Raw genomic sequence first — 20,537 nt, 5'->3', positions numbered from 1 at the left:
TCAACGCACATGAAACCACCACAGGAAACAATATACGAATGGACAGAACATTTCTAACGACAAATCCTTTATGAAGATCAATTTTTATCTTTTCCTGTCTTTTCTGGGATCTCAAAGGTAACTTGCTCTGACAACCTGCTCCTCTAGAGCCACTGCACCATTAATGGGGAGGAAATAATTCATATTGGACTTTATGCGATGTTTGACTAGAGCAGACATCCCGCTTGAAAAAGCTCCTGCCTTCCAAGAGTTTCCATGCAAGTACACAACATTGTGAGGGACTTCTTCAACACCATCAAAGCTTCGTAATACATACTTGAAAGAGCTTATTCCTGAGCATGAAACATTTTTGAGGAAACATTGATTTTGAAAAAATTAATTTCTCTGCAAACCGTGTGGAAACTGCACTTGTGAATCTTTTGAAAGGTGCTATGTTCTGTTTTTGTTGAAGAAAACATTAATACATTTTTTTCTATCAATCTAGGATGCGTTATTTCTTCATGTTTAGTTTTTAAAAATGAGAAAAGGGAAAAAGTGTAGGTTAGTAACAAAGTGCGTCTCTCAATAGCACCAATCAGCCCTCCACAATTCCCTGTAAAATCAAGCAAATTCCTCTGCAAAACCAGCAAATCGCTCCGCATTTTTGGGCAAATATTTCCACCTTTTCTATTGGCTAAGGTCATGACATAGCCCTAACTGAGCTCAGCTATCTCAGCACAGAATATTAATCAAACCAATGACCGTTTGGTGAGAGAGATAGAAGGGGAAGGTGAGAGAGAAAGATTGTGAGAGGGTGGGCGGGAGAAGGGGATGTGTGTGTGTGAGAAGGTGGGGGAATGTGACCAATGACCTTTTGCTCTTTATGGCACAATTCTACAACAAACCGTGACTTTAACTTCTTGTATAGAGGGTGCTTCCATCACATTCTCCTGATGCATTTCTGCAGCAGCATGGGATATTATAGCTGGAAAAAGGTGTCAGAAACATCACTGGCATTCAGTGAAGTGTGAAGGCAGTGTTGACAAAACTTGAAAAATACCTCTGAGATCTTCACGATGTAAAACCACACAGTGAGCCTGTTGTTGCTCGTGTGAAAGTGTTGATTAAAATCAGCTGACGGTGAAAACATGTGGCTTTGAACACTCATCATTTCCAACATAGCACCTAGAAAAGAACAGATTTTAAACAAAACTCAGGTGACAAAAATATTACTATTTATTACTGCAAGCAGACATTCGTGTGTAAGAGCTATTAGACTTATTGAACTCACCTTTATATAAACTAATACAACTCACTCCATTGATTCTAAAAAAAATCAAAATAACCTATAATTGGGAATGATCATGAGGTATTCAGCTAACCAAGAAGTTCAACTTTTTTATACAGAGCAAGTACATCTTGGAGCAGCAACAGCTCCTAACTTCAACAAGGGGGGAGGCTTAAAAGCAAAATTTGGGCTAATATCCCAAACCGCAAAAGAGATTATGATTCCATGGTGATAGCCTGGGCCAATAGAAAAGTGCAGCTGCACGTTTTCCGCAGAATCCGCTATAAATAACCCTCCACTAAAAAAACCCGCTATAAATGAAGTTTCAGAGGGCCAGATGCAGAGGGCTGCTGAGGGCCAGCTGCCAGATTTGAGAAATGTCTGCGGGCTCCATAAGCAATATTTTTGTGTTTCCCTTCCAGAAAAATAACCTGTAAGAATCCTATAGAAATCCTATTTTTGAAATTGTCTAACCGTATTACTTAATTTTACTATATTTTAGTTACAATGCTAACTTTAAATTGACAATGTAAAAATACAAATTTTAAAACAATGATACAGCCAGTGATGAGGCATCTGTCTCTGTGTCTCTCGCTGTATCTGTGTATGTCTCCATATCTCTCTCTCTCTGTATCTCTCTCTCTGTCTATGTGTCTCTGTATCTCGCTTTCTATGTCCCTGTCCATCTGTCTGTATCTCGGTGTGTGTGTCCCTGTATTTCTGTCTGACCATCTGTCTGCATTTCTCGTTCTGTCTGTGTGTTTGTCTCAGTATCTCTCCTTCTGTCTGTGTGTCTTTCTATGTGTGTCTGTTTGTTTCTCGTGTGTATGCGTTTCTTTCTGTATGTTTGTGTGTGTTTGTGTGTCTCTCTATCTTTCTGTCTGTCTGAGTGCGTCTCTCTCCTGTTACTGGGTTGAAAGTGGTTGACAGGTTCTGCTGCTAACTGCTGCCTTGCACTGCTGTTTTTCTCACCAGGTCAGACCAAGCCTGGGCACGCTGTTCACAGGCCAGATTAAATCATCCCCCGGGATGGATGTGGCCCGTGGGATGCCAGACGGGCCACCCTGACTCTGAACTCAACTGGTCTGGTAATGCAGCCAGATAGTATATTAGACTTGTTTATTGCTGCCTCAAACGGTTTGGACATCATGAGAGATGAGTCATCTAACACTTCTTGGTCTCTTTCAAAATCCCCTCGGCAACTTCTATCCCATCCACCTGGTACATAGACATCCTACAATTATTTCCAATATGTAGTAATTTGCATTTATCTATACATAACCTAATTTGTCGATGATTAACTCAAGAAGCCTAACCTCATTGTTAATCCTGGCACTTCCCCTTTGCTTGGTATCAACTGCAAATTTAACTTCCTTGCTCTAAGTTCAGAAATTCAAGTAATTTATTTGCTCCATCCAAACCATTTAACTTGGTTTGAACAGAATATACCAATTTAGCACAACTAGATGCTCCTTAGAATTAATCCCTGCAGATTTTTAGCATCTTCTTTACTTTTTTTAATGGATAAAATAGATTGACCTTGTCTTGCCTACCTCTGGCCTGGCAACCTTAGGCTGGAATGAATTTTTGCTGGAAGTTGCTTCATTTGGAACCCTGGAGCTTGTCGCATCCAATAGTAATTGTTGGTTGTGTTACTGCATTCTTAATTGGATATGTTTATTTTCCAGTATACAATGGAAGCAAGAGAAAGGAGAGGCTGTGAACTTAGGAACTCTGAAAAAAGAAGAAAACCAAGGAGAAGCACAACTGTGTATTACTCATTGGGGAAGAATGCTTTAAAAACGGAGACAGTGGATACTTCTGATGAGTGGTTTGAAAAGCATGAAAACCACAATATCCAGAAGCATTTCAAATATTATTTAGATCATTTCATGAACTAAATTGAAGTCAAGAATTTACTTCTAACAATATTAATTTATGCAACACTGAATGAAAAATAAAGTTACCCTGCATATCCATTGCAAATGATGTTACAGAGAGTATTACACCCTTCAACTCTCCTTACGGCTTACATCTTCATCTCCAACTCTGCCTTCGTTTACTGCAGATATGCTTAGATTTTTGTTAGGAATAATTTCTTTTGGAGCTTGTTCAGCTTCAGGGAGCCCTAATTTCAAAACCAATCAAACCAATTTGAAACCAGGAAATGAGAATCTGTATTTTCATCAGACCTTGGACATTAGAACTGATCCTGAAACACTCAGGCAAAATTAATACATTTCCAATTTGGATTAATAAAGCAGGGTTAAAGATACTGTAAGAATACATTGTGAAACTCATTCCAAACTTAATCACTTTATTCATATATTATCAACATTTTTTGCACTTTTGAGATGCCTGAAAGGTAACCATTTATCTATAATAAGAGCGGTCATGTTACCTTTAAGTTACAATTGTGCACCAGGACAAAAGTTTTCAAAAGAGTGGGATGGAGCAAGTGATCATTTGCAGCATCCTCACTTCAGAACTTGTGTGGTTTTTTTATAAAACACAGCATGCTCAAAATGTATTGACTCAACTTTATTCATTAAAATACAAGCTGGATTGCCCATGTGCTCGTATGTGCAGTAATAAGCTCCTTAAGATGATATCACGAACATTTATGGGGATGGAACTGATGCTAACAACACTAATGAAACCAAAATATGACATCAGTAGCCTAATACCATGTTGATCAACCATTCATTTCATCTCAAAGCACTTCACAGGATTTACTGCAAAGTGTTATGATTGTACATCTTTAGGTGAACGCCGCAGTCAATTTGCATACAGCAATGTGGGATCTTAAAATTACACCTGAACAAGCAGGTGGAACCTTACGTGAAAATGTCATCCAAACATTGCATCTTCAAAAATGTAGCACTGCCCCAGTATAGTATACTATAGCATTGGAGTGCTTGTCCACACTGTGAGTTCAAAGTCCCAAAGAGGGGCATGAACCCACAATCTTCTGACAAAGAGGTGAGAGTGGTACCAAGCGAATGCAACCAACACTCAAGTTCTCCAATGAAGAAAATTAGAGCATGGTTTACTGGTCACTAATATTTACCAGATTCATTAAAACATAATTATAACAACTCTAAAGAATAGCTAACAATTATAAATACAAATATGAGACTCAAAAGGAGCATGGCTACAGTGAGGATCACATTCCTTTTTTTCTAAGAACGCTCATAAGAAAACATTTCAGAATGTAGTAAGACTGCTACTCTGATAAACAAAATAGTTATCCTAAAATTGGATAAGAGAACTGTGGTTGCCAATCCATGTCTTTTTTAATTTTTTCCAAAAAATAAGGTATGGACACAATAGAAGCAAACTGTAATACAGTGAAATTCAATTCACTGAATACTAAATCTTACATGGAAAATTATTCAATAAACCAAACTATTCATATAACCAGATTAAATATAAGAGGAGACTCATCTCCCAGAGCTCTAAATTCTATTCAATAAACCAAACTAGTCAATTATCAGATATTCAGTTAACCAAATTTCACTGTAATGTTTTATATGGAGCATTTCCATAAAGTTAACATCAATTCAAAGAATATCTCACTTTAGTCTCTATACGTAAATAACAATATACATCACATTTTCGAAAGTGGTGAACATTTTGAGTAAAAAATCTCTTAAGAAAGGATGTGGAAGTTCATGTATTTTCCTCTCCTCTCTTTCCAATGCACAGATTAAATTATTGGCTTCAGTAACTCTTTTCATGTTGGTTTCACATATTCTACTCTGGTTTTGCATATTGCTTATCAAGCAATGTTCATCTTTGCACACTTACAATCAGTGTCTACTGTGGAGATGAATTTGCAGGAATATAATCAACTATTATGTGAACAGTATGAAAATTCCAAAGATAAGACCTCGCCATTTCTATGTTTGTTGAACAAACTATCTTGTATAAAAATGTGTATGCAGAGAATAAACACTTCCCTAAACCCTTTGTATTATTTTACAAGCCACAGCAACCTCTTCTTCAGACAGGCAGTCCATCAAAAATCCCTTAGCATTTTGAGACAGTCATAGCAGAGAATGAAATTGGATTTGTGGTGCTTCAAGCTATGAAAGAGCAAAATATGTTCCACCATATTCCTATAAGCTCTATCTTACAAATAATGTTTATTGATGTATTTCAGTCTTATTTTGTGTTGATCTATTGGTTAATGGGTCTTCCTCGCCATCACCTCACTATTCTATGTCTGCTAGCACTGGAGAAATATTTGAATTTTGTACTCCTCCAAGTGAAGGATGTTAATGCTGGGAAATGAAGTACATTCCCACTCAGCATCTAATGTTTACAGGTACACAACAGTGAGATGCCAAGCAAAGCTCTCTCTATTCTGCTCAACAATTTGTCTCAGGAGACTAACCCTTAATGCATCAGTGACATATTCCATTTCCCACTCCCTCTGTGGATGGTGGCTGTGAGTGAGATTGTAAATCAATCCTGAATAAAAGCACAAAATAATTTTTTTGTGCTGTAAATCTATACCAACACTACATCAAAATTATTTTATATCTTATAGGCAAAATACAAAGAAAATCATCCATGTAGGTTGGGTTCAAATCTAGATCTTGGAGATGAAAGCCCAGGGTCTAATTCACTCGATCATCTAATCACCCACAACAAGTTGTGCAGTAAAAAGAAACTCAATGAAGCAGGAAACATCTAATGGTTCAAATATTTTTCTTGACCGTGAGGATTATGGGAAATGTAACAGAGCAAACCTCCAATGTAAATGAAACATATGGAGAGCAATTCCATGTGTCTAAATTTGCTGCATTTATGTAGCATATTCAAGCATCCAGAATTTGGCAAATTCTTCAAATCAGCCTTGATTTTGAAGACTGTGCTCTGTAAAAATTTTTAAGAATGTACAGAAAAACAAATCCGGAAGCATCAAGTGTATGAGATGGCTAGCTTTACTTTCTGTCAAAAAACAACACCAACAACAACGACTAAATGGGACAGTATCATAATGACTATTACTAGATCAGCTAACACCACTGGTTCATTGGAAATTGGGGAAGTAATCCAGTGAGCATGAATTATTTTTGTCTTTCAAAACATGGATCAACTTATTTTCTTTGTGTTCGTCTGCACAACTAATTCTTCATAATGGTGAATGTAAATAAGTAAAATTGTGGAAGAGCACAGAATGAAGGAGTATCATCCCAATTTTTGGAATAAACTAAAATAATGTTTTGTGGTTTTATTCTGCTGCAGTAAATCCTTATTATTGTCAGAGAGTGAACACTCCTCTCATCTTGCTTTCAGACACAGGTTAATGCAGAATGGATGGAAATAAAAAGAAGGATGGAACAAAATAATGTAGGATTCTGACACCCTAATCTGACTCAACCTAAGAGTTAGCATTGGTGATTAAATTATATATAGTTCAAGAACAAAGAATTATATGGTCTCAAGCAAACTTGGAATGCACTGTAAAGTCCACAAAAAGCAGACATGATATTTGCTGGTCTTCTTAAGAACAAACAGATACTTTCAGAGCAGAAATTCAACATTCAGTTGGTGTTTAGAGTGTTCCTTTCTTGGAGGATGATCAATTAAACACACTGGAGGTGCAATGATAACTGTTCTGGATCATGTTTGCTCGGTTCCTCTTCAATTATTGCATCATAATAGTTTTAGTTTTTTAAATTATAGACATCACACCACACTTTGTCGACTCATCTCTCTGCTGTACGGTGGCGTCTCAGAACATCGGTGACCAAAATCAATAAAGATCCCTTCTGGCTCTGTGCCCATTGATTCCAAGATGTGGTCCACTCTGGTTTCAGGGCTGGAAGATGCTGCTGGTATCAGAGAAGCACTATTTGATAACTTAAAGGTGTTGTCTCGAACATCCCTGGGTGCTTGGACATGATAAAGATCCTGCTGCTGACCGATAAGTTTGCTCATGGTTTTGCTTTGTCGGAGTTCTTGGTCTTGCTCTCCTGACAGGTGAGTCTGTGTTGTTGCTGCAGACATAGCAGATCCTGGGTCCACAGTGGCATTTAAATACCCTTCAGACTCCATGCAAGTTGTCATTTCTGACACAGAGTGCCGCCTCACCCCCATGCTGTTGGCCAGGCTTCCTTCACTTTCGTACTCTTCGACAGGGCTCAGCATGGGATTGTTGTAGCTCTTTGAGCGCACCACTGGATTCTTTGTTAAAATGTCATTTGACTTGGAGCCACATGGGGATAATCTCTTCTCTGCCAAATTAAAATAGACATATTAATAATAAAGAGAAAAAAAAATTAAGTCAAAGGAAGTAAAACTGTAAATATTGGAAATCTAAAATAAAAGAGATTGCTAGAAACGCACAGAAGTCAACGGGTGTCCAAGAAAGACAGGCCTATGTTTCTGTGACTCTTTATTAGAATTGCGATGAATGGGCTCCGACCCATCAGCTGCCTATCTGTGTACATAGTTGACAGTTTTACATTATTAACTTCCTCCTGATGTTTTTGTTTTCTGTTCTGATCCTAACTGCACTCTTTACTGCCATAAATGGCTTCCCAATCCAATCAATTCCATTCTCACAGCGAGGCACATGTGTAAGCATTATTTCTTGCAGCTGCTGATTTACATTCTCTGCACTGCCACTAAAAATAATTTAAAACTAAAAGTTAACAATGTTGAGAGTAGTTTCTTGCTGATGTTAGTAAGCACACCCAAATTTTTTTGTCTTTTTGTGCAAGCCCTTTCAACGAGTCATTCTCGTAATATCATTCAACAACACGATTCTCAGCATGTTGAAATAGTTCATTAGTTGTAGAAAGGTTCTTACCCAAAAAACACACTGAGTGTGAAACCTGTTCATCGTCTATGTGCAGACCATATGTTCCCAGGTATGGCGACACCACTTTCTGTATCAGCAGTTCGAGTCGCAGGTAGTCCCCTGTCACACCCTTAGATTCATGTACACCCTGAAACAAAAGCAAAATAGCATTACGTTCATTTTATGGCTTCATCTTTTAAGACTTGTATATCAAGCTTTCTCCAATCACGAGGCCACAGTAGCTCACATGCCAGCGAATCCAAGCACCAGCGCCATGAAGCATATCTGCACAACTTAAGTCGCACCTGTCTGATTCTCTACTGTCTGCAAGTATGCAATGCCCATATTTGAAAGTGAATTCTGCGGAGATGAGAGATACAGAGAGAACAGTGTGCGAGAGGCAAGTCAGAGAGTATTACATTAAATTAATTTGGTTTGTGTCAGTCAAGTTTCCAGTTGATAGAAGTCCACAAAACAATGAACTTGAGGCAAAAGAGTGTTTCACATTGGAAATTTAAACAATTTAATAAGTACCATAATTGTCAAAGATTGGAATACGCACAATGTTTGGCACCATTTAATACTACATCTAATTTGGGCAGATGCAGCACAGTGCTGCTTATGGACTTGAGTATGAAGAAGTATGAAGATTCGTCTTCACAATCATTCTTCACCTTAATGTGCTCAAAATTAGTAGAAACAACAGTAACAACAGCAGCTTGGATTTATATAGCATCCTCTTTGCGGAATCATATCTCGGAGTGCTTAACACTTGATACCGAGCTGGGGTAGAGGGTAGGTGACTGCAGGCATGGTCAAAGAGAATGGTCTAAAGGTGGTGGGAGTAACCCTGAAGAAAAGCCATGCAAATAGCATGCAATAAGAAGCATGTCCACACATATCTGGGTCTATAAAGGGCCAGGGAGTCTAGTCCTGGCCCACACATTACAGAGTCCTGGTGTGCTCTGAGAGAAGGGAATGAAGCTGCTGTTACCTCTAACCAACTGGTGTAAAGAGTTTGCTGGGTTATAACAAGATTGCTGCAGGCAGAGAACAGTGAGTCTCAAGAGGTGTAGTTTAGGGTTCTGATAGTCAAAACAGTGTGTCCTTAGCACAAGGCTTTATGTATGTGAAGTAGAGTTTGAATTTTGGTTACAGATCATGTCTGTTGAATTATTATGATGCCAAGACGTGGACAATGTGCAATACAACTCAACAAAACCCAGAACAACAACAACAAATTTCACTTGTATAGCGCCCTTGTCATCGGAAAGAGGTCCCAGGGTGTTGGACAGTCGGGGGTTTTAGGACCCGAGCTGGGAGTTGGAGTCAGGAGGAGTGAAGGGCGGGGGTGGGAAGGTGGCCTAAGGTACGGTCGAAGAGGAAGGTCTTTAACCAGAAGAGGAAGGTCTTTAAAACAAGTGAAAATGAGGTACAGATTTTGTAAAATTTGCATGGCTCTTAACTGGTACAAAATACGTGTAACTACCAGCAACATCCTTCCTGTTTCTTATTTCTCTTTCTGCATCCTGTTGGAACGATGGGTGGGTCTGAAGGTGGCTTTGTCATTTGACTGTGGCCAACATTTTAAACCACTCAAAGAATGTCACATGTCATGCATTTTCCAGTACCAGTATTATATGAAATCTTGCAAAGTTTACTTAGCAAGATTCTTATTCATGCTTAAAACCATAGTTTATTGCATTGGAATACTGCTTTTTAATTCCTCAGAGAAGCTATTTTTGCAGTTGATTATGGGCAGTATGACATGTTTCAACAGAAAGATCTGTTTAGAAAGAAGAGCTAAATCTTGACCAGTGAATTCAAAATAGACCCGGGACTAAACCTGGCATCGTCCTGGTCTGTATGTAATTCAGTTCTTATTCTTTTAGGAAATAACATTATGGGATATAGCACATAGATAGTTCGGGACATATATTCATGCAACCACCAGGAAGGTGGAAGGCAAACTAGATGAACCTTGGTCTTTTTTTCTGCTAGCATTTCTTATGTTCTTATGTTGTTATGTATGGCTTCTTGTCCTGTTACACAAAACGGCAACCAATTGAGTTTTTTTTTCAAATAGTCATGTATTAGATGTGTATATTTCATAGAACAATGTATGAATCAAGGTGAGAACAGTGTTGTGCATTAATCTATATTGCAGGGACATGGTATTAAATTGAAAGCTGATATAGTTCAGGAGTTTGTTTTTAAAGACTGTGCTCTGGTTGCTGCACCATCTCCGTGGTGAAGTTGCTGCATCTACTGCAATGTGAATTTTTCTAATGTGGTTTTTCTTTCCCTTCCTTTCAACAGTTTCCTTTCAACCAAGATAACAATTAGCATTAAACACATATAGTTCATCTATTAACCTCAATCTACGTACATGGAACAAGTGTCCGGAAAGACACTACCACAGTAACCCCACCCTTTTCATGAATTCATTCCACTCAATCATACTTCATCTTCTTGCAGCATAATTCAGCCCATGATACATAAACTATTGCCTTCAGTCTTCTTCCCACAGCTCAAAAACACATCCCTACCTATTGAGCAATGCTTCCAACAATTGGAATTGTGGAACTTCAGCATCAGCTGTTCACTTCTCTGCATACCAATCAAGATGGATTCTTGATTGATATGCAGATAACCCCTCGATATATAAGCTTGTATTCATGAACTGAGACTCCAAATAACACCTTCCAGAAGCTGTTGTCCCCAGCTTCAGAGTTTTCTTATTATCTATTTGATGGATACTAGCCTTTAGCATAGTGGGCAGACCAACACAACAACGTTTTCTAGGGGTCCAAATCCAATGCCCTGTACCAGCCTTACTCAACAGCAACTGCTAAACACAGGTCCTCATATGTGAGGCCTTGGCAAAGAATGTGCCCATTGTGAAGCCAACTCTGCCTCCAGGGTACTGAGTGACAGGTTGGTGCAGGTGGCAACCCTCCTCCCTGGCACCACTTCTACTTTTTACATTAATCATTCTCATTACTTGAATGGAAAAATTCTACAGGAGCTTTGAACCATGAAGGAGAACAACAACAACAACCAGATTATATTTGTATAGCGCCTTTCATGTCGGGAGGACGTCCCAAGGCGCTGGACAGTGTACAGCATTTCAGAACTATGAAGAGTACATGTCTTATCACATACAAGTTTGACCTGCATTGGGATTTTGTTATCACTGAAGAGAGATAATAATAATAATATTAATCCTTGCATTCAGTATAGCGCCTTATCACGTCTTCGAGACACCTCAAAGCGCTTCACAGAATATATTGCAAAGTGAATTGACTGTATATTTTGTGGGCAAAATGTGGCACAGCAATGTCCCACAAACAGTCGTGGATTAAGTGACCAATTTTTTTAAAGCAATTATTATCCCCAGAAAAGTGATCCACCAATCGACTAACAACCAAGTTCCTACTTATTGCTCGGTAAATAGGGGCATGTGGAGTAAGGAAACTTGCCCAACATTTCGCCCTGCCTGGGAATTGAACCCAGGTCTCTCGCTTGTGAGGCGAGCACTCTAACCACTGAGCTACAGGACTTCACTATAAGAATAACTAGAGTGTCCCTTTCAGCATGGTCCCAAAGGAGAGTGATCAAGCAAGTTGGTCCCACCAAAATTCCTAGATTTTGGTGGGCTGATGTGAATTATTAATTGGTTTCTGAATAATGAAAATAAATTATTCTTGCTTCCTGAATATAATGACATGGTTAAAATAATTCTCCAATTGTGTGAATTCTCCAATAGTATGATTGTTGACTTTTTTAAACCAATCGTTCTCTGAAATAATTTTTATATCTTTGTAAAAGACTACATTTTAATACTTCTAACACAAGGTCACCAGCTGACTGCCAAATCCGGGGCAGAATCAATTTTTTTTCTGATGAATTATGCAGGCAGGCAGCAATGTTTGCCATCTTCAGCAAAATTGTTCTGCAGCTGCCAGATTAGTACTTTGTAAACATACCATGGCAGCATGGTTATAAAGTAAGAATGGCAACCAAAAGTCAAATAGGATCATTGCTCTTCTATTCCTCTGAAATTTGCTCACATAAAGTACTTAAATGATCTGATGCAGGAACAGTACAACAGTCTTTGATGCTAACACATGGAGAAGCCAACAGGCTTCTGGTAAGCAACTGTTTGTCTGCTGGTAAACAAAGCAATTTGGATTTCAAAAAGCCAAGTACTCAGTCTCAAATCAATGTTGCAAATAGCCCAGATTAAACTTGGTTTTTTAAATGGTTCAGTAGGTGTTCATCTTAACAGGAAATGCCTCTAGCAACGTTCACAGCTGAACAGGCAGAAGTGGTGTTTAAATTCTTAACTGATCTGGACCAGGCTAACCTGGCAACCAATCTAAAGAGATTTGAATGTGATTTGGGAATAACTTCACAGGTCATTTTCTCATTTCTAAATAATTAATGTTTTATGGAAATTAAGTCGGATAAAATCAAGATAAAACTCCATGTGGACTGTATGAGAAACACTTAGTAACATCCTGTGAACAGCAATCATTTGCATTTATATAGCACCCTTCACATAAGATAAGGTCTTCGAGAACTGTCCTTCCAGCTCAGAGACACTGAGACCAATTTTAGTTCCCATCCCAGTTAAAAACAGCAAATTCAGTTTGAACCTGGGATCTGTGTTTCGACCTGCTATGATGTGAAGTTGCTTCAGAAAGGTCCAGAAAATCATAAAAATTAAGATAATTCTACTATCCCATATGAGCGGATTTGAATTAAAAGCAATGGCATGGTAATAATAATAATAATGCTCCTGGCATTTGATGCCTGGATTGATTTACACAACAAAAAGTATTGCTATATTCACGTAGGTCCCATTGTTTTGTAATTCAACTGAATAAATAATGCAAACAGGGCTAAGTCCAAAGTCCTGTAAGACAAAAATAGAATAATGATCTTCATGGCAGCTGCAAGTTGATATGTGGTAAGCAGCCACAGGAGGAATTGTCTCAAACTTGTATTGAAAGATTTATCACAGAAATAGTAACAGAGTACCATGCCATTGAGGAAATGACCCAATGTAAAGGAAGTGGCAAAATATTGTTTTTCACATTTAGTTTCAGCAGACAGAATTTATAGCTAGCGTTGAACAAGATTTAAGGCAAGACTGAAAAAATGAATACCTTTCAGCCTCTAATTAAGCTCCTTTTTTTTAACTCGGTTTCACTGCCAAGAAGGCTCAAGACAAACTTTGATCGCTAGAATGCTCTGCTGCATAGAGACTGTCTTGTGGTTATAAAACAAAGCAGGCTATTGTTTTGGTTTGAAATTTGTTTAGTCAAGCTACTTTTCCTGCCTTGTTGCTCCTCTCCCACTCCCCACATCGTGGCTCCAATGCAAGAATGTGGGAAATTAACCAACTCTTGGATTCCTGCTGACACTGTTCTTCAAATGAGCCATGGGGGAGGTGTCTAAAAGAAGCTCCCGCAGTTTTCCCCTTTCTTGTAGTCAATTGCTTTCACTTGCTGCCAGTTTCCTAAAATGGCCTGGCTGAGATTGAAAGTATTATTCTATTTCAGCACAGAGCACTGAAATGTAAATATACTCCATCATTAAGTTTCCCTCAAGATTTTTCCCATCTTATATTTTTAATATATACCATTGTGATATCTTTCATTCATATTTCAATACATTCAACAATATCTGTGACCTTTCAAATGGAGAGAAAGAAAATGAATATCACAAAACCAAGATTCGAAAGGCACTATGACAATGTTATTAAATTTGCTACTCCTACAGTGCTGTCTTGCACTGAATCAAAGTTTGAGTTTATAATAGTGTTGCAAGAGTGCACTTTCTCTATATGAAATACAGATGTTATCTCAGTGTGTGCCCTTCACTGTCTCATGCACTTTTATCTGCAAAGACATGATCGGTTCAGCAGGGCTTACAAAAAGTTTGAATTCTGGTCTTACACCTGTCAGACCTGAAGAGATGTTAAACCAAGGTTCTGTCTACTTATTCAGATAAATCTTAAATAATTAATAAATAAATGAACGAAAAAACCCAAACATAAATAAATAATATTCCTTTCATTTGATATAGTGCCTTATCATGTTGGCAAGACATTTCAAAGCTCTTCATAAATTGATGTCACTGCATGTATTTTAGGGCATGATTTGAAAAGAGAACGGGTTTCTCCTGGTATCCTGGCTAACAATGCTCCAGATAAAACTGATCATTGCTGATTGTGAGCCATGGTTGTTTGGGTTGGGTTGGCTGGTTATGTTGGGACATGGTTCATGCTACCCTGCGTGAAGGGTACTTGTTGTAATGGAATATTGCTACGCGCAAATTGACTGCAGTGCTCACCTACATTACAAAGTCACTACACTTTACAGTAAAATCCTGTGAAGTGCTTTGAGCTGTTTCTACAAAGTGGTAAACTGCATCAAAAGCAAAGATTATTATAATAAAGTGCTGACGGACACATATTGATCATTTAATTCATTTGATCTGAGAGTCTATTCCACAAATCCATGGACATGGGACTGGAGGAATTCCTTCTAATATTGCTTGAGATCTGCAACCTCTACCAGTGCTAGGCTGCAGTATGGCTGGTGCTGAAGTATGGCTGCAAGGTAGAATTCCTGGTGATTCTTCCTCAACTGACCCTTTGTGTCTTCCTGACTTTGCATCTCAACTATGGTCTATAATGAACATAATCTCACCTGGCACACTCATTAGGTGAGGGTAACATGTACTTCAAGTCATTGTTTAGTGTATTCTTTGCGTAATTAGTGAATGGAACAAGGTGGTTCCACTTCCCACAGGAAATCTCTGAAGACAAACTTTGAAGTATAATCACACACAGCTAGGCTTATTATGCTTTTTCTTCCTGCACGATTTGGCTGCAAGTGTGAGAAATGAGGGGAAGGAGGAAGCACTTCTGGGAATGTTACAAGGTGTAGTGGAACAACAATATAATATGCACTGATGAAATTGAGAACAGCTGGCGTCTGGAATGTGGCACTGAGATAAAAGTTCACGGTTTCCCTTTCCTTTTTTAAGCTATGTTAGTTTACCTCATATTCTTTGAGGAAGCCCTGTACCAAAAACATTCCCCGGCTTAGAACATTGGTTCATAATCTGTTCCCAGCCATCTTCCATTGCTGCTACTGATGAATTGCTGAATGTTTGTAATACCCACTGAGTCAATATTTTCTGTCATTTTTCTCTCATCTATTTGTTTCAGAGGACAATGAACCTCCACTTGACATGATTCCAGAAGTATCTGGGAATCACACTGACTACATTTCTCCATTTGCCAGACAGTGCCAAAAAATATGTGTGGTCACCAGTGAGGACAGGCTGGACTCTGATGCTAATCCAACAGCCCACTCAATACCTAAACACACAAGTGAAGAGTAGTCCCCTGACAAAAGGCCACTTGTGCTTGTGGAACCAGACTGCAGTATGAGCCACCACGCTGAAGAGAGGCAGAAAAACTGGGTGAAAGAGAGGAAAAAAATAACAAAATTGATTAAACCCAAGTTGCTGTCTGTTTACAAATGAAGCTGACCAACCCTGATGCCAGCTGCTTCTTCCTATACTGTCTCACACAGTTCCCGTCTTGCATTTTAATTAGCTCTTTCCTCCGCTGATACAGAACTTTCTAGAGACTGCATTATAGACAAGGAAAACAAGGAACAAAGCATCTAAAGCAAAAAATCACTACAAATGTTACATTCACAGCCAACCAGTATTGTTCGGCAATTGCTTAGCATACAAACACATTTCAAGTGAACAATACCTGTGAAATAAAAGCATTGCAAGAAGAGTAATCAAATGAGACACCCTGTGTCATTCTCAGCATTATTGCTACATCACAGGATGCTGTTACTGGTTGCACAGCCAAGTCTGTCGGTTTCGACTTTGCGAGAGAATACCTTCTGCAAACGTTAGCAGAGAATTTCCAAATGGTGCTGACAAAGCTGGATATTTTCTCATTATAATTTTCGTACCTTTCAAAAGGGTTTTGTGTGGATCCTGCAGAGCAGTTGCTTTCATGTGTGTTCAAATTATCAGAATACGTAAATGGATTTTTTTCATTCTTTATTTGATTGTTATCTGATTTCAGATCTCTCAAAGGGAACAAGGGTTTGTGTTGAAAGATTCCGATCACATGCATCACTAATAGAATAGATTCCTCTCTCAGTCAAAAGTAACTAGAGCCAGTTTTTTTTATTTGAGAAGTGACTTTTACTCTCATTTAAATCATGATAAGTGAGCCAAACCAGTGTGGTGAATAAATATGCTGTGTCAAAGAAAGATATTGGAAATTCCCGGTAAAGAGAGTTCCTGAATTCGGCAGGGACATTGGGCCATATAAAGACAATATTTTCGACAGAGGCACAGAGGTAATTTGTTGACAATTCACTATTAATTGTTCTCCCGAAATAAGAGTGACAGGGGCTGGTTCAGGAGTGACCTTCTGCTCAGGAGTAAGGAAATCTCAGAAAATTGAGAAGATATAAATATTTACTGAAATATAATATACACTATAAATATGCCACAAAATACTTCTGCATTGCAGGGGAAATTGAACTGATAATCGAGTAACTATCAAAGCTTTTGACTTGGACTCAAGTACAATGATCCAAATGTAAATTCTAATCTGCAATAATTAACCACATGGAAATCAAATACTGTAAATCTTACAGAGAAGAAAAAAAGACAAGAGATGGAATTGAGAATTTAATAAATGTTATACTTTTGCTTGTGATTTAGTTTTGGTTTGTAATTTGTCTTCTGTTTGCCAGATCTGGAGAATGCTGCTGTCCCCAATAACTCCTCTAAATAACCACTGCAGCTGACTCCTTAGCAGTCACTATGGGCTGACCAGGCAAGACTTTACGTTTCTGTGAAGAAGCTGACACAACCACTGCCTTGGCATATCTGAGATTGTGAAGTGAGTTTGGGTTACGGTGGAACTGATTTTCCATTCATTCTAATTCTGTGAGCATCAGTAATCTAATGCTAGCCTTAAAAGTTGCCAATTACATCATTGTTTTTATATTATGCGTTTTTATGTTTTAATTGAAACAAATTGGAATAGTCAAAATGCAGCAATGAGCAAAATTGTTCAAATAGTAGGACAGTGAATGGATTATATTGCACACAACCTACAAGGAGAAAAATGGACATGGTTTGTAACAAAAAATTGAGCTTCTATAGCTGTCATCGATGGTTTTGATCGGTTGTTGAAAAGTCTGCAATTGACCATTTCCTCAGGAAGTGGTTTGCAGATACGTGCAAGTCCCATAGTTCGAAATTATACATGACAAGGTGAGAGAAAGGGGCTGAATTTACCTTCTCTATTCCAGGGATCTCAATTTTAATTTGAGTTGCATCAGCAGTCCTGGTGAAAGGCGACTTGAAAGGCGCTATACAAATGTAATCCTGTTGTTGTTGTTGCTGTTGTTGGTTGAGAAAGTGTCACATTCCTTACCTCCATCCCATAACTCTTGATGGAAATTTTAAATTTAGCTATGATTCTCTCCACAATCAAATAGCCCACTGACATACAGAGTCTGGGTCTTCACATAGTTACACTACTAAATGTCATAATGGGAGAATAATGAGAGAACTCTGTAACCATATGCTCTCATTGACCTGGAACAAAAGAAAAATCTGAAACAAACTGCACTCTACAGCACACACTCATGCTGCAATGCTACAGAGTTAAGTAGGTCAACTTCACATCAGTTTCTGCTGGCTACTAATAGCTACTAACAGTAAAACTGTAAAAAAACCAAGAACATTTTGATATCTAATGTGAAGTGCCGATTCTGAAGAAAACCTCCAATGAAACAGTACACCCTTAATCCATATAAAAAGTGGATAAAAGGCGCAATCCATTGATATCTTCTGCTCATTCCAGAATTATAGTCAAAATAAAGAGTATTAGGAAATACAGTAAAACACCCAACAGCCAGATGCGAATATATTGCATGTTTAATCAACTGCAATATACTTGACTTCCAATAAACAGTTCCGCCAGGGCCCAAACGTGGAGCAGTCTCTCCAGACGGCATGATTATTCATGGAGCAGAACCATGCTCCAAAAGCGGTTAACAGTTTTAAGAAAATGATAGATATTGAACTGTAGAATCAGCTAAAAAAAAGTTGATAAATAACATAACAAAAACAACTTGATTAACGTAGCGCTCCTCCCGCAGGATAGCATCCCAGAGCGCTTGACTGGGCGGAGCATGACTCTGTGCCAGGGGGAGGGGGAGGTGAAAGTAGCCACGGTTGAATAGGAATAGGAAGGCACAACCTGAAAATGGGGAAGGAAGAGGCAAGGCAGAGGGATAGAGGAAGAGTGTTCCAGAGTTTCAGGGAGTAATGGCTGAAAGTATGGCCACCAATGGTGGAACGGAGGGCACGGTGGACATGCAGAAGGCTGGAGCCAGTCGATCGGAGGCAGCGGGTTAAGACATAACAACTTAAGACAGAATTTATAGTTATCTTCAGTTGCATTATATATAATAATGTTGGTATTTTTTTAAAATCACTATACCTGTGTTTTGTGAACCCTACAAACTTGTTGAAGTGGATACAATTATAATTGCTTAGGATATTACTTATCATTGTTGAATTTAATATCCAAGACTTGAAGCAATTTCTCCAGTTTTTGGGATAAATTTCTGGTTGACATTACATGTAGCCCCTTTGGCAATGAACAATTATAATGAGGAAATCCCATCAGTGGCCAACATCATCAAAGACACCAGGTCTAATGAGATGTAACATAAATGAAACTGATGAGAAATCATAAAGCAATGGATTTTTTCGGGTTAACTTGCAATGTGAAACTTTAATTGAACATAAAGCAGGAGACAATACATACCCACTGTTTCCTTACAGTTCAACCCAAACCTTCACAATCAAAGTTTCCTTTGGAGCTAGTCTTAGAAATAAATCTGTTCTCTGAAGTGCACACAATTATGTTTATGGAGCACAAATACCATGCAGCATTGCTAGAAAAAAACATTTCCTGTTCTTCATTATGGTGTTTTTTTCCCGTGAACTGTGAAAAAGACATTTTGCAGAAGTGACAACATGTATGATTCAATTATTTGGAAAAGACAGATCCTCATAACCCTTTCAGCTGAAATAATGAGCAGTAATAGATGTTCCATGGCCACAACCCAACAGTTCCACCAGTTTCTGCTGAGAGACAGCCATCTGAACAATTATTTTACCTAACACTTCTCTCCGACCTATATGGTGCAATAAATACACATTTGAATATTTAATAAAACCATATTGGTACATTTACACTTTTTGAAATTAGTTTAATTTTTCTGGGAATATTAATGGGTAGAAATTGCACCAGGGTTTAGAATCAGTCAATTATTTGCACTTCAGACTAATGCAGAATTTGGAAACTTGTTGAATTCAGTTTAAGCTTTGAAATTCATTTGCTGTCATTCTTAAAATAACTTACAGAAAATAGGCTTCAAAATTCAAGATGGCATTTAAGAATTTGACCAAGTTTGGACACTCTAAAATATTATGTTAATTAATTTAGAATCCTGTAGCTCAGTGGTTAGAGCACTCACCTCGCAAGTGAGAGACTGGGTTTGAGTCCCAGCAGGGTGAAATGTTGGGCAAGTTTCCTTACTCCATACGCCTCTGCTTACCTAGCAGTAAGTAGTATGGTTGTTAGTCGATCGGCGGATCACTTTTCCGGGGGTAATAATTCCTTCAAAAAAAATTGGTCACTTCAATCCATGACTACTTGTGGGACACTGCTGTGCGCAAATGGCTGCCATGTTTTGCCCACAAATATACAGTCAATTCACTTTACAGTATATTCTGTGAAGCGCTTTGAGACATCTCGACGAAGTGATAAAGCGCTACATCAAATGCAAGGATTATTATTATTATTGTTTGCCCTTTTTTCCTCTGCCCCCTCCAATCAGACTCTGAGTTTAAATGGGAGGTGATGAGTGCAGTGGAACTGTACTCAACACCTTTGGAAAAGGAGAGAAAATCCCAACCACTATAAAATGATGAACCAAAGCGGATAGAAAGTACCAAGATCTGCTCCTGAGAAAATGTGGTAAAACAGGCAAAACAAATGTTATAAAATGTTAAGTCCACAGGCCAGAGGCTTTCAGTAAATGTCAATTGGGAGACTTGCCAGGCTTACTGGCTCCCTCCCCATCACTCAGAGATTACAGTTGAAGATCCTGGTCTTCACCTTCAAAGCTCTCCATGACCTTGCTCCTCCCTACCTCTGTGACTTCGTAACCCCCTAGCAACTTGTCAGGTTCCTCCACCTAGCGGTCTCCGGGCTGCTTCACATCCCCCCGCCTTGCTCGCCCCATCAATGGCGGTCAGGCCTTCAGCCTTTCTGACCCCACCCACCCTCTGGAACTCCATCCTACA

At 38.6% G+C, this 20,537-nt stretch overlaps 1 protein-coding gene and 1 non-coding gene across 4 annotated transcripts in view; both read right to left on the bottom strand.

Moving 5' to 3' along the window:
* Nucleotides 1-3,567: 3,567 nt before the first annotated feature.
* LOC103179393 (proline-rich protein 5) overlaps nucleotides 3,568-20,537 on the bottom strand; it is a 49,241-nt gene continuing 32,271 nt past the window's right edge. For all 3 annotated transcript variants that reach the window (XM_007894657.2, XM_007894658.2, XM_007894656.2), the window contains 2 exons: nucleotides 8,094-8,232; nucleotides 3,568-7,515 (listed from right to left, as the gene is read on the bottom strand). In XM_007894657.2, coding sequence (XP_007892848.1) covers nucleotides 6,968-7,515; nucleotides 8,094-8,232 — 687 coding nt within the window. In that variant the 3' untranslated portion in view covers nucleotides 3,568-6,967. The remainder of the gene's footprint in view (nucleotides 7,516-8,093; nucleotides 8,233-20,537) is intronic.
* On the bottom strand, nucleotides 11,575-11,647 carry trnav-cac. Its single transcript has one exon. It is a non-coding gene; the product is annotated as a tRNA-Val (tRNA).

Source organism: Callorhinchus milii, unplaced genomic scaffold (genome assembly GCF_018977255.1).
Source record: "Callorhinchus milii isolate IMCB2004 unplaced genomic scaffold, IMCB_Cmil_1.0 Scaffold5, whole genome shotgun sequence".
In the NCBI taxonomy this organism is placed as follows: domain Eukaryota; kingdom Metazoa; phylum Chordata; class Chondrichthyes; order Chimaeriformes; family Callorhinchidae; genus Callorhinchus; species Callorhinchus milii.
The sequence above is the reverse complement of the archived record's forward strand: the minus strand, read 5'-3'. Positions and strand labels throughout refer to the sequence as shown.